The sequence below is a fragment of the Saimiri boliviensis genome, chromosome 2 (genome assembly GCF_048565385.1).
Source record: "Saimiri boliviensis isolate mSaiBol1 chromosome 2, mSaiBol1.pri, whole genome shotgun sequence".
In the NCBI taxonomy this organism is placed as follows: Eukaryota; Metazoa; Chordata; class Mammalia; order Primates; family Cebidae; genus Saimiri; species Saimiri boliviensis.
Genome location: NC_133450.1, coordinates 126,505,555 through 126,518,997, shown reverse-complemented (window position 1 = coordinate 126,518,997; position 13,443 = coordinate 126,505,555). Strand labels below are relative to the sequence as shown.

Sequence of the window (13,443 nt, the reverse complement as noted above, 5' to 3'; positions counted from 1 at the left end):
TTTCTAATACCAGTTTAAATGGAAGATTTTGATAGGGTAACTTTAATGCAGGTGTTTATAGATGTGATGGATTATATAATAAGGATTCACCTCAACTGACAGTCTAATTTGGAAGTAGTTACTACATAGCATATTTAAATAACTTTACATAAATGTAATTTCAAAAAAGAAAGTTGACTTTTAAATACAGTATACAATGATTGCTAAATCAAAGGCAGCCTGGAGTTTCACAAGTGGAAGGACTGAAGGAATTAGGCTCCATTAGCCTGTGGCCTTGACACAGACGCTTTTAGCTGTCTGATCCATGGGAACTCGGAATTGCAATCCAATCACTTAACCGAGGGCAGGGCTGAAAGCCAGAGCAGCTCTACCTTGGCCTGTGAGCTCAGGCGGGCCACTTCCGCCTTCAAGCCATCAGAAGTGACGCGCCCCTCCTCCACCAGGTGTCGGAGTTGCATCTTCTCATCCTTGAGAGCTTTAATTTCTTCCTTCAAAGACTGAATCTGCTTCTCATAGTCTTGTGTTTTCAGTTCAAAACTTTTTTCAAGAAGCCTAGGCAGCAAAAGAAGAAAATAATTGAGTGCCGCGCACGGTGGCTCAAACCTGTAATCCCAGTATTTTGAGAGGCTGAGGCAGGCTGATCCCTTGAGACCAGGAGTTTGAGAACAGCCTGGGCAACAAAAAGAGAGACCCCGTCTCCACTAAAAATACAAAAGTTAGCCAGGTGTGGTGGTGCATGCCTGTACTCCCAGCTACCCAGAAGGCCGAGCTGGGAGAATCACTTGAGCCCAGAAGGTCCAGGCTGCAGTGAGCTGAGATCAGGCTACTGCACTTTGGCCTGGGTGACAGAGCAAGACCCCTCCTCGTAACGCATCTCACCAACCCCCCACCCCACCAAAAAAGAAGAAAATAATTTTGAATTGTCTCCACAGTCTTTACTTTGAATTAGAACAATACATCATTTTGAAAGCAACAAGAGACAAGTTAATTAGGACCAACTGTGACAGTTCCAGCAAATAATGGCCTTATTTTTAGCAAACTGTTTCCCCTTTGATTAGGTGAAAGGCGACTCCCTGTACCTCATGATCTGAAAGGTGTGACTTTACAACGACCACACACAAGGAACACTGGATAGGGAGGCTGAACTTAAAAGACACACTGGTTGTTGGGGCACTGTATTCCCAACCCTGGATTCCATGTAGCCCCCGAGAGTGGCCGGTTTTCTTCAGCGAATACGTTGGTGTGCTCTGCCAAGTCCTGGCTCCTTCCTCATTCCAAGGATCCTGCTGGGTTTATCTGATCCCAAGCAAGACAGCTATCTGATATGTCCAGGAGTCTAGCCCTTTGAAAATTCTAGAATAAATGGCAGCAAATCCAGGTGCCCCAAAGTACATGGAAATCCAACTGCTCTAGAAGTTTGCTCAATTAAAAATTTGATGATTAACTAAGAAAATAACTGAAGAGAGATACATAACCTAGACAGGCCCAACACAGCCCACAGGGCCCCTGAAGCACCAGCTCTATGACTTTATTAAACCATTCTACTTGCTGAGCTGTGAACTCAGTTCATAACTTGCTTTTACAGAACAAAAGGAAAAACTCTGAGAAAAAGAGCCACATTCCTAATAAATTTGTTTGATTTTTTAAATGTTATTGTTTATTAAAATATAAATCTAGGCTATATTAACCCTCTATAAAGTCTTTTAATATTTCTAACAGTTTTTAGGGTCAAGTCCAATCTTTTTTTTTTTTTTATTGCATTTTATGTTTTGGGGTACATGTGAAGAACATGCAAGATTGTTGCATAGGTACACACATGGCAGTGTGGTTTGCTGTCTTCCGTCCCCTCACCTGTATGATTTCTTTATAGTCTTTTTTTTTGAGTCAGAGTCTCGGTCTGTTGCCTGGCGCCAGGCTGGAGTGCACTGGTGCGATCTCAGTTCACTGCAACCTCCACCTCCCAGGTTCAAGCAATTCTCCTGCCTCAGCCTCCTGGGTAGCTGGGACTACAGCCGCACGCCACCACACCCAGCTAATTTTTTTTGCATTTTTAGTAGAGACGGGGTTTCACCATGTTGGCCAGGATGGTCTTGATCTGTCGACATAGTGATCCGCCCGCCTCAGCCTCCCGGAGTGCTGAGATTACAGGCTTGAGCCACGGTGCCCGGCCTAGAAGTTTTTTTTGGTTTTTGTTTTTTGTTTTTAAAGACACAGTTTCATTCTTTCACCCTGGCTGGAGTGAAGTGGTGGAATCTTAGCTCACTGCAACTTTCAACCCCCAAGTTCAAGTGATTCTCCTGCCTCAGGCTGCTGAGTAGCTGAGATTAAAGGCACCTATCACCACATTCAGCTTACATTTTTATTTTTAATAGAGACGAGGTTTCACCATGTTGGCCAGGCTGGCCTCAAACTCCCGACCTCAGGTAATCTGCCAGACTTGGCCTCCCGAAGTACAGGGATTACAGGTATGAGCCACGATACCCAGCCTCTTTTTTCTATAGATACTAACAAACTTGGTTTCCTGGTTTTTTTAAAAAAAAACTGCAGTGCTCCCAAGAGGCCAGGAAAATGCCTATAAAAATGAAAAATGAAAACAGCAGTCTCGTTTTTTTTTTTGGACAAGGTCTCATTCTGTCGCCCAGTCAAGAGTGCAGTGGCACAATCTCAGCTCACTACAACCTCTGCCTCCCGAGTGCAAGTGATTCTCCTGCCTCAGCCTCCTTAGTAGCTGGGATTACAGGCATTTGCCACCACTCCCAGCTAATTTTTGTGGTTTCACCACATTGGCCAGGCTGGTCTTGAACTCTTAACCTCAGGTGATCCACCACCTCCGCCGCCCAAAGTGCTGGGATTATAGGTGTGAGCCACCACGCCTGATCCAGAAGTCTTATGCAAAAGTTTTTTGTTTTTTTGTTTTTTTTAGATGGAGTATTGCTCTGTTGCCCAGGCTGGAGTGCAATGGTGTGATCTCGGCTCACTGCAACCTCCACCTCCTGGGTTCAAGCGATTCTCCTGCCTGTCTCCCAAGTAGCTGAGATTACAGGCGCATACCAACATGTCCTGCTAATTTTTGTATTTTTAGAAGAGGCGGGGTTTCACCATGTTGGCCAGGCTGGTTTTGAACTCCTGACCTAGGGATCTGCCCACCTTGGCCTCCCAAAGTGCTGGGATTACAGGCGTGAGCCACCACGCCTGGTCATGTAAAAAGCATCTTAGACACACAGCCTGAGCTGGTCAGGAGGGTGCCCACAGACTCCAGGCCTCTTGGAACCTCCTAAGAACTGTAACAGGGGCCAGGAATTCCCCAGTTGGCTGACCAGGGACTGAAAGAAGCTACCGATGAGTGCTAACGAGGAGCACGGGCAGAACACAGGCCTAGAGAGGGTGAAGAGTTTTACTCCCTTCACTGGCCTGCCTCGCCCTGACCCATTTAGGATTGCAAACAGCCCAAAATGACCCGGCCTCAGCCTGGCTCTCCAAGCCCCCTGCCAGAAATGATCACTCCCAAGTGGTCCCTGCACATAAACAGATGCTGAAAGCCGAGCTCTTCTTGAATTAAAAGCTCATCGACAATTATATTTTTCTAGGTAAATGAGTTAATTAAACATATTTAAAAACTGATGGAGGATCATGAAATACTTCATATATTTGTTAACTCTTGGAGCGATTCTGTCATATTCCCGGCTCTCTTTAGAACCCCGTTTCCTCACCCAGACCCAGGCTGCTGGGAAGTTTTGTATCTTACCACCCCAGGCAGCCCTGTGCCTTCTAGCCCCCCGGCAATGAGCTATGCCTAGAATGTTGTATCTCTTTCCAGGTACCCGGCCATGTACCCCAACTTTAAGAAAAGCCTTTGGCTCCTTAAGAGAAGGGAAGCCCAGACTGGAGCCCTTGGAAATTAGCAAGGGTTTGCTATTGAGACAGGAAAGGTAGGCTGGGACAGTACAAGGTCAGGCATTTGCCTTAATTTCTGTGAGGTGTGTTACTTACCTTACCTTCTGGGATAAAAGACAAACCAATGAGTACAATAGGTGGGAAGGGAAGGGAGGGAGGTTTATTTCCTAGGCAAGAATGTTAATTCTTGGATTTAGTGGAAGTTGACGGGGGTAGTAGTCTCTGAGTTTTGCACTGTCTTAGCAATAAAGTAAAAAAACAAAGAAAGAAATTCCTAGTAGTCTGCTATACCCACCCTGCAGAAGCTTCATGGACTACTCCAGAATGTGTGCACTATCTGATGGCACACACTGCGGAACTCAGCTCTCATAAATCTCTAATCTTACTTCCTAAAAATAGTCACACCCCACTTTCCTGTATCTGTGATCTGCTATATGCAAGCTGAGAAGGAAAATATAAAACAGCACCGAGAGAAGAAAGAAGCAGCTTTAAGGCAAACCAGATTCCATACGTTCTTTGCTGTTCTTCCTTTCGTACATCATCAAAGAGCTGCTTGGTGAGGTTGTCCATTTTTTCTGTAAAAAGAGAATGCTTTTTGAGATATGTCTGCCAAATCAATAACTTGATTGTTTCATGTTAAGTTTAACAATCATGTGATGTTTATTACTAACAGGGCTTACAGTGAGAGTGTAGATCATTTTTTATAAACATGAAATACAGATGAGAGGGTTTCAAAATAATTCTCACAAATCTGTCAGGTTCGAATGATCAATAGTTTCATTTATAGTACTTTTATCATTTATGACTGACTGTCATTTATTAAAATAGGATATTGGCTGTGAGACAATGAATATTATTAAAAATAAATAGAGGCCGGGCGCGGTGGCTCAAGCTTGTAATCCCAGCACTTTGGGAGGCCGAGGCGGGTGGATCACGAGGTCGAGAGATTGAGACCATCCTGGTCAACATGGTGAAACCCCGTCTCTACTAAAAATACAAAAAATTAGCTGGGCATGGTGGCACGTGCCTGTAATCCCAGCTACTCAGGAGGCTGAGGCAGGAGAATTTGCCTGAACCCGGGAAGGCGGAGGTTGCGGTGAGCCGAGATCGCGCCATTGCACTCCAGCCTGGGTAACAAGAGCGAAACTCCGTCTCAAAAAAATAAATAAATAAATAAATAAATAAATAGAAACCCTTTGGGGAGAAAATGATCCATTTGTGACAAGGCTTCCCAATCTTGGCACTATTGATACTTTGGGCTGGATAACTCTCTGCTGTGGAGAGAGGCTGTCCCATGCATTGCAGGATTTTGAGCAGCATCCCCAGCTTCTATCCTCTAGAAGCCAGTAGCATTTCTGCTCCAGCTGTGACAACCAAAATTGTCTCCAAACATCGCCAATTGTCTAGGGGTGGGACGGCAGCAAGCAAAGCGGAGAACCAACTGTGATAATTGAGAAAATAATTAAGTGTTTGTCTTCATCTGGGGAAGAGGAAGTACAAAAAAAGACAGCTGTTAACACTGAAATACAAGAGTCATAAACACAAAGTCTACAGGCTGAAGGGCAGGACATTCCGTGGTTGTGACAACCCCACATACCCAACACACCCATATGCCACAGGGCCATCAAAACGGGAGACGGGCAATGCAGCGTCTTCAACGGTGATGTCTCTGTTTGCACGGAGCTGACATGTCATCGTCGAGCTCTTGAGCCCCACCCCAGAAGGGGTCCTTGGGGTGTAGTGTCGATAGCAATTCTCCAAATTACTTTTTTTTTTTTTTAAGCCAATGGTTTAATAGTTTGTCTAACTGTGTTAAATGTTTCTGAATCAAAATGACTGCTTCAGAAGGTTGTAAGGCAGCCAGGAAATACCGGGGGAAGTGCTCAAGCTTTAATTTGGAAGAAACCAACACATCTGATATAACTTCAACTTTCAATTAACCAAAAGCATTGGCTTTAATTCTGGTGCTTACCATCTTGGGCCATTTGCAAATGAGCTGAAGAAGCTGCTCAAATGTGATTTACTTCCTAAGAGGAACGGGGTTATGTTCAGGTTAAGTTGGAATCTCAAAAAGGGGAAATACCATTTGATAGCACCCGTGGGTCACAGGTCACAAGCGTAGGTAAAGGTTGGTGCAGTTCAGAAAACACTGCTTGCCATGTAGCGGGAGGCATGCGGGATAAGCAGCTTATAATTATTAGGTTGAAAGTTGTCATGGACTTTTTGGAAGAGGATATAAAGTTACTTATCCAAACATGACATGGTCTCAGAAATATAATTTTCATGTTATATTCCTGAGAATTTAAATGTCCTTGTGGGAAATTCTACTTGAAATTAGGGGGGAAACCCTCAAAACAACTACCCAAGAGGAGTGTGCTGCAATAAAAAGGGTGGAGATTGGGAAACCCTTTCCTAACTCAGGTTCAAGGTTTACTCCAGACCTGACCTGCTCCTGTTCATCTCTGACTTTCACATGGCTCCTGTGCCCACACCATCAGCCCTATAGAGACAGGGTGCAGGGCTCACAGCACTGGAATGAGAGGGCATGTCCTGCTCCTGTCAGCACCTGCACGGCCTTCCCTGCCCCAGTGCCTGGTATCAGGTGGTTTACTCCCTCTTCATCAACATTCACCCCTCCCACTCTGCCCAGAACTCCCGGGGCTCTGCGCTCCCCTGGGTCCTGTCATATCCCCCATCTGCTGGGCCAGAGGTGCGAGTAGAATCCCGGGCCTGAACCCTCGCGCCCCTGCTGCCCCCACTGGAGCTTAAGGAAGAGATCCCTAGACAAGATCACTGAGAGTGGTGATTTAAACCCATCTGGTCAGGGACTGCCAGGCTCTGTGGCCTGTTGCCTCTTCTGGGATACAGCAAGTACCGTCAAGTTGAATTTGAGCTGGAAAGCCCAAATGGATGGAACGAGGCTAAGCATAGCTGTGCCACACCCCTAAAGGAAGTGATACCTACTGGTTCCAGGGTCTGCCCTTCACTCAGGGCAGGACAGTGGCAGAGGACATGGGTGTCACTTGGGCTAACTCTCACAGGTCGAAATGTTTTCTGCAAATCTTTGGTGAGACCAAACATGACCGCGGCATTACCCTGATGGTACATCAGAATCACCATAAAGTTTTTCTAAATTACAGATGTCTGAACCACCTCTGACATCACCACACACCCATGTGCACACACAGACACACACACACACACACACACCCATCTTCTGACACAAAAGCTCTGGGCTCATGGTCTGACCATCTGTACTTTGCAAAGGGTCCAGGAGGTTCTGAGGCCCAGAGGGGAACTGCTGTGCTGTCTGACAAAAGATGGAAATAAAATAGATGAATCTGTAGGGCAAAGTTACCACGACTTAAGTGTAGTTATTCCTTGCAGAGTGAAGACTGTCTCGCTAAACTAAGTGTAAGCCAGAGACCCCTGGTTCAAAACCGGTCACCCCCAACACTGTTTACCAAGTGGCAAATCAGTGAATGTCTGGATTTGTGAGCCCCCGGAGCTTTACCTTTCAACTCTTCAGTCTTCTCTTGAAGCTTCAGCTGTATTTTTTCTTTCTCTGTTTCCAGTTCTGAATTATGCTTCTGAAGCTTTGCCAATTTCTAGCAGAGGGAAGGGGGAAAAGCAAACTTTTTTGAAAACCTCACTTCGAGATGTCACCATTGCCTTGGCAAAAGATGTATATTCTTAAATTAGTTTATTTTTTCTCAGCTCCTGTCCCTAGATAACAGCCAGCACCGGCCCACTGTAAGATGCTGCCATTAGTTCCACATGCAAGGGCTAAATGTGGCTTCAAAGGTGACACTATTCCTGACCCAGTAAGCGAGGGCTGAAACAAGGAGAAAGGATACATCCAGAGGCTCCTTGATGTCAAGGACAGACCTCTTCCTTTTGCAGAGCTTCTCAGTAGCCAGGCGACTTTATATATCGAATATGCTATGATTACGCAGTTGATGGCCTAAAGGGGATTCACACTTTGCAATTGTTACGACTCAGGAAGGATGTGTGAGCACAGCAGAATTCCTATCATTTCAACTTCTCCTGGTAAAGTGTCTGCTGGGCTGGCAGCAGGCCCCGTGGTGCTGACTGATGGTGACGGGCAGCTGCTGATGCCCACGGCAGCAGTGTTGGTGCACCCAGCACCAGGTCATGGGGAGGGCAAAGGGATGTCTTCTGGGCCTCCAAGCTACCAAACCTGGGTGCTAAGACTTTGAAAATGCAGCGGAGGCCAGGTGCGGTGGCTCACGCCTGTAATCCCAGCACTTTGGGAGGCCAAGGCAGGCGGATCACTTGAGGTCAGGAGTTCAAGACCTGCCTGGCCAACATGGTGAAACCCCACCTCTACTAAACATACAAAAAATTAGCTGGGCATGGTGGCAGGCACCTGTAATCCCAGCTACTCAGGAGGCTGAGGCAGGAGAATCGCTTGAACCGTGGAGGTGGAGGTTGCAGTGGGCCAAGATCATGCCAGTACACTCCAGCCTGGGTTACAGAGACTCCCTCTCAAAAAAAAAAAAAAAAAAGAAAAGAAAAGAAAAAAGAAAAAAAAAAAGTAGCAGCGTGAATGGTAATAAAGACCACCTTCCTAGAACACACTAGCTCACACTTTTGCAGGGACTCACCATAGGCATTTGGCTAAAGTATTTCATCTGACCATTTTATTCTCACAATTCTGTCAGCCCTTTTTTGTTATTCTCATTTTTTTTATGCGGAAACTAAAATTCAGAGAGGGTAAGAGACTTAGCCAAGGCTGTCCAGCCAGACAAAGGCAAGATTTCAATCTAGGCCATCTAGTTTTTACACTGACTGCTCTTTTCACTACAGCGGAGATGAAAACCCTATCCTAGCTTTGCACTGCTGTTCAGGGGGAGATGTTTCCAGGGCACAGATCTTAAAGACAAGTCACAGGGAACTAAGGTCATCTGGAAGAAAGGGAAGGGGCCGGCCAGAGCTCTTTGGGCCTTTCATCACTTTGCAAAACTCGAAAAAGAAAACCTATGGTGCATTTCTAATTATTAACCCCCTCCCTTCCCCTAGACTTGAATGCGCTGATCTCGCTTTTCCTAAAAGGGAGGCTCCCTTTGGTAATGGAAGTTGAAAGCAAAATCTGATGTGCTCTGCAGAAATCCGCTTCATAGGAAAAGCCTGCAGGGCTCCTCTTTTCCACAGAGAGTCCGCGTCTTTCCCTCCCGGCTCACAAGCCCGTGGCTGACCTCTTCCACGGCATCCCTGTATCTCTTCCCCCTCTCCTCGTAATGCTGCCTGTGGGTGGCTGCTCTTTCTAGCTCTGTTTCCAGCTTCTGAATCTTTTCCACATCCCCAGCTCGAAGGGCAGCCAGGCTGGTCAGCTTCTCCACCAGCCCATGGTTTTCTTTGTTCTAGAGAAAAGAAAATCCAGATGTTTAGAGGTTTATCCAAAAAGAGATGCTGTTCCATTTAATTCTCACAGTCTTTGACACGGAATCCAAATCTGAGCAGTTGCTTTACACTGATCACACTTATCACTGCACTGACGTTTGTTGATCTTCTCCATGGTGAAACCAGCATGGCAAGATGCTGCTGGGTACATGTCTTCCCAAACTGGTGGCTATTTTAACATGGGACATTTCCAGTCCTGGAGAACCAGGACCACCCTACTATTATGGGCCAAACTTTGCCCCCCAAAATTTGTTTGTTGGAGTTCTAACCTCTGAACCTAAGAATATCACTATATTTGAAGGCAGGCCTTTAGAGAGGGAATTGAATGAAACGAGCCCTCAGGGTGAGCCCAACTCCAATGTGATTACCCTCCTTAGAAGTAGGGATTAAGACACAGGCAAGAAGCGAAGACCATGTGAAGATGAAGGGAGGTGGCAGCCACCCACAAGCTAAGGAGAGAGGCCTCAGAAGAATCCAACCCTGTCAATACCTTGATATGGGACCTCCAGCCTCCCAAACTGTAAGACAGTAATTCTGTTGTTTAAGCCACCCAGTCAATGATACTTTGCTGTGACAGTCCTGCAAACGAACACACCTAAAATGGAGCTCAGGCAGCACCGGGACTCCCGCCAGGCATTGCTGCGGCTATTGTTTTGAGACGGAGTTTCGTTGCTGTTGTCCAGGCTGGAGTGCAATGGCGCGACCTTGGCTCACTGCAACCTGTCTCCTGGGTTCAAGCGATTCTCCTGCCTCAGCCTCCTGAGTGATGGGACTTCAGGCATGTCCCACCATGCCGGCTAATTTGCTGTTTTTAGTAGAGATGGGATTTCTCCATGTTGGTCAGGCTGATCTCAAACTCCTGACCTCAGGTAATCCGCCCACCTCGGCCTCCCAAACTGCTGGGATTACAGGCGTGAGTGACCGCACCCAGCCTGGCCATGACTATTTTTAAGTGCTATTCTGCACAAACTGTGTAGCATGCAGGCCTGTTATGCAACAGCACAAAGAAGGGAAACCCACCTGACTCCAAGTCTATTTGTTCACACATGCACTCATTCATTCAAGAGCCCTGTGGTATAGCTTAGGGCTAAGTTTAAAGCTCACCCTAGGAGAGCCTCAGGGTTATTTGAGACAGGCCTGGGAGTGAGTTTTATGGATCTGGACACTGTGTGTTCCATAGCCCTCACCACCAGCTGAAAGCATATGGATGTTTCTTTTCCTACCAGTGGGAATGGTATGGGGAATCTTCCCAAACTAGGCAGGGCTGCAGCCAGACCCTAAGGCACCTGTGGGAAAATTGGAACTGGCAGCTCCTTTGAGCTGATGCGATCCCAAGGCAGCATGTTTGGCATGCAGACAGCATCTTTGTGCAAATTAGGAGGTATCTTTGCCTCAAGGCAGCACAGCTTCACACAGGACACCTGCCTTGATAAGTGGAGGCAGGCTGCATTTCAGCCCCACCTGCTATCTGAGGTAGGCACACTTGTGCAGTATACAACCTATGCCACCACAGGCAGCAACTCCTTACAGTGCACTTCTGTTTCCTAGCTCACAGGGTCCATGTAAACTGTGTGAACCTCCTAACATGGGCATACATACTAATAGCACAGCTAAGAAACTGCTCCAGAACAAAATACACCCACGTAAGAAAACGTAGACATAAAAGATACACTATGAGCACCTACCTGATCTTCCAACTTTTTCTGCAAACGCTGGACCCTGTAAGTAAGCTGAATGTTGAGCACGAATCGTCGGATACTCTGGAATCTGCGTCTGGCCAGCCACGCCCGTGCGTATTTCTGCAGGATCACAGCCTTGTGTTCTTCCAGCATCTTTAAAACAAGATTTTGTGAAATATAAACTGGACCCCAACTCCTCCTCTAACCAACTCCTCCAGCGCTGGAAGATGTAACTGCCATAGTGTAGAAAGTGAGTTTCTTCTTGCCAACCTGCAGAGCCGTATCACACCTAGACTTTTCAAACAATAACCAAAGCATACCTGTAGCAGATGTGTATCAACAGACACTCTCATCCTAGAACCCCCTCGTCTCTGGGAAGGTGTTTATGCAGAAAAACAGTCTTACTATTGTTGGTAAAAAATGGTATGAGAAACCTGTGTCCCGAGAAATTGGTCTCTGCCATAACTTTCTTTTTTCTTTTCTTTTTTTGCAAAGACTAGGTATTTCAAAATGTACTTGTCATATTGAGCATCAAAACAGTTGTACTAGGGCCAGGCCTATAGCTCATGTCTGTAATCCTAATGCTTTGGGAGGCCCAAGAGGGAAGATCACTTGAGGCCAGGAGTTCAAGACCAGACTAGGCAACATGGCAATACCTCATCTCTACAAAAAAATTTAAAAATTAGCCAGATCTGGTGGCATGTACCTGTAGTTCTAGCTACTCAGGAGGCCAAGGCATGAGGATCCTTTTAGCCCAGGAGCTCAAGACCAGCTTTGGCAACAGAGAGAGATCCATTCGCTCCAAAAAAAAAAAGAAAAAGAAAAATTAGCTGGGCATGGTGTCTCATGCCTGTGGTCCCAGCTGTTCAGGAGGCCAAGATGGGAAGACTGCTTGAACCCTGGAGGTTGAGGCTGCAGTGAGCTGTGATTGTGCCACTGCACTCCAGCCTGGGCAAGAGTGAGACTTTGTCTCAAAAATGAATAAATACTAAAAAAAAAAAAAGGTGATTCCAGGAGTTAGCCAGAAAGAAACCCCCAAAATATACTGTTCAGGCTTTCAGCTTTAAAGTATCTTTGGAAAACTTGTTTTGTTTTTTTCATCAGAAGTGACAAAATTGAGACGGTGAAATCTCTGAGACCAAACTTGTATCCTATCTCAACCCCTTTCCTACCCACTCACAGGATGGATCATATACCCCTGTGTTGAACACTTACTGCTCTCCTGCCTCCCTGAAAGAAAGAAAACTATGTTTTTGCCATATGAAACTCATCTAATCACCCTTTACTGGGTCTGAAGCTGTTGCCTCTAAAAGTGCCATCTCATTGTGCTCTCAGTGCTAGAGCAATCTCGAATAGCTTATGTACAAAACTGGTTCAATTTTACATTACTTTGAATTTGTTTCTTTGGATTTGGAGCACGCTGGCCCATCCCATCTGGGTGTGAGAGCTCTCTCCAGTCTGTGGGCTGGCACTGTGCTGATCTTTTAAAGTTTCTTTCCCCATTCAGTCTCTGCTTTAGATGAGGTCTGCTGGGGGTACAGCCTGCACATTATTGGCCTAAAATATACTTTCCTTTGGTGTGGTTTCTTTGGGGCCAACTGAGAGAAAGAGAAACTAACAGTCCTACTGGGGTGTGTGTGTCTGTGTGTGTGTGTGTGTGTATGTGTATTTCAAGAGACACTAACAGTCCTACTGGGGGTGTGTGTGTGTGTGTGTGTGTGTGTGTGTGTGTATTTCAAGACAGGATCTCCCTCTGTCGTCCACACGGGCTGGAGTATACTGGCGTGATCATAGCTCACTGCAGCCTCGAACTCCTGGGCTCTTGGGATCCTCCCACTTCAGCTCCCTGATTAGTTGGGACTACAGGCATGAGCCACAGCACCTGGCAGAATCTCCTTTCTGGCTTGGCTGACATTTTGTGCAAAGTGAGTTTGCCCATAGTGGAGTCTCTCCCTGGGCCCTATTTCATTCTCAGTAAGGAAGGCCCGTACACCCTTCCCTCCTCTACAGAGAGGTTGGCTGTACCTTTCGATACCTCCTCCTTGCCAGGAATCCTCGGGTGTAAGCCTGGATGGTGATGGTGGCCATGCGAATCAGCTGATACAGACTGCGAACAAGATATCCACGGCAGTGCTTCTGAATGATTATGGCTGCCCAGGCTTCTTTTAAGGCCATTGCAGTAATAGCTTTCCTTGGTTAACAAGGATGAAGAGTGAGTCTGTTATCCACAGAGCATCAACTTCCATAACAGAGCTGCAGGCTTGGCTAGCATGTGTTTAATAAGGAAGGTTCAAATATGTTGCACCTCTCCTCATTAAACTCTGGAGTGTTTATCCTAATGCCTACTCAAGGCCAATCCCCAGTTCCCTCTCCTTGAGGAACCACATGGGAACTTTCACTCTTCCTATTCAGGCCATTTGACTCACCTCCACTCAGGTGCCCACAG

General features: G+C 46.3%; 1 protein-coding gene across 6 annotated transcripts in view; it reads right to left on the bottom strand.

Moving 5' to 3' along the window:
• Nucleotides 1-13,443, bottom strand: part of MYO5C (myosin VC) — a 115,684-nt gene that overhangs the window by 49,998 nt on the left and 52,243 nt on the right. For 5 of the 6 annotated variants that reach the window (XM_074394234.1, XM_003941618.4, XM_010352387.3 and 2 more), the window contains 6 exons: nucleotides 13,023-13,188; nucleotides 11,004-11,150; nucleotides 9,114-9,278; nucleotides 7,409-7,502; nucleotides 4,406-4,469; nucleotides 372-552 (listed from right to left, as the gene is read on the bottom strand). In XM_074394234.1, coding sequence (XP_074250335.1) covers nucleotides 372-552; nucleotides 4,406-4,469; nucleotides 7,409-7,502; nucleotides 9,114-9,278; nucleotides 11,004-11,150; nucleotides 13,023-13,188 — 817 coding nt within the window. The remainder of the gene's footprint in view (nucleotides 1-371; nucleotides 553-4,405; nucleotides 4,470-7,408; nucleotides 7,503-9,113; nucleotides 9,279-11,003; nucleotides 11,151-13,022; nucleotides 13,189-13,443) is intronic. The other variant, XM_010352386.3, reaches the window with a different exon arrangement.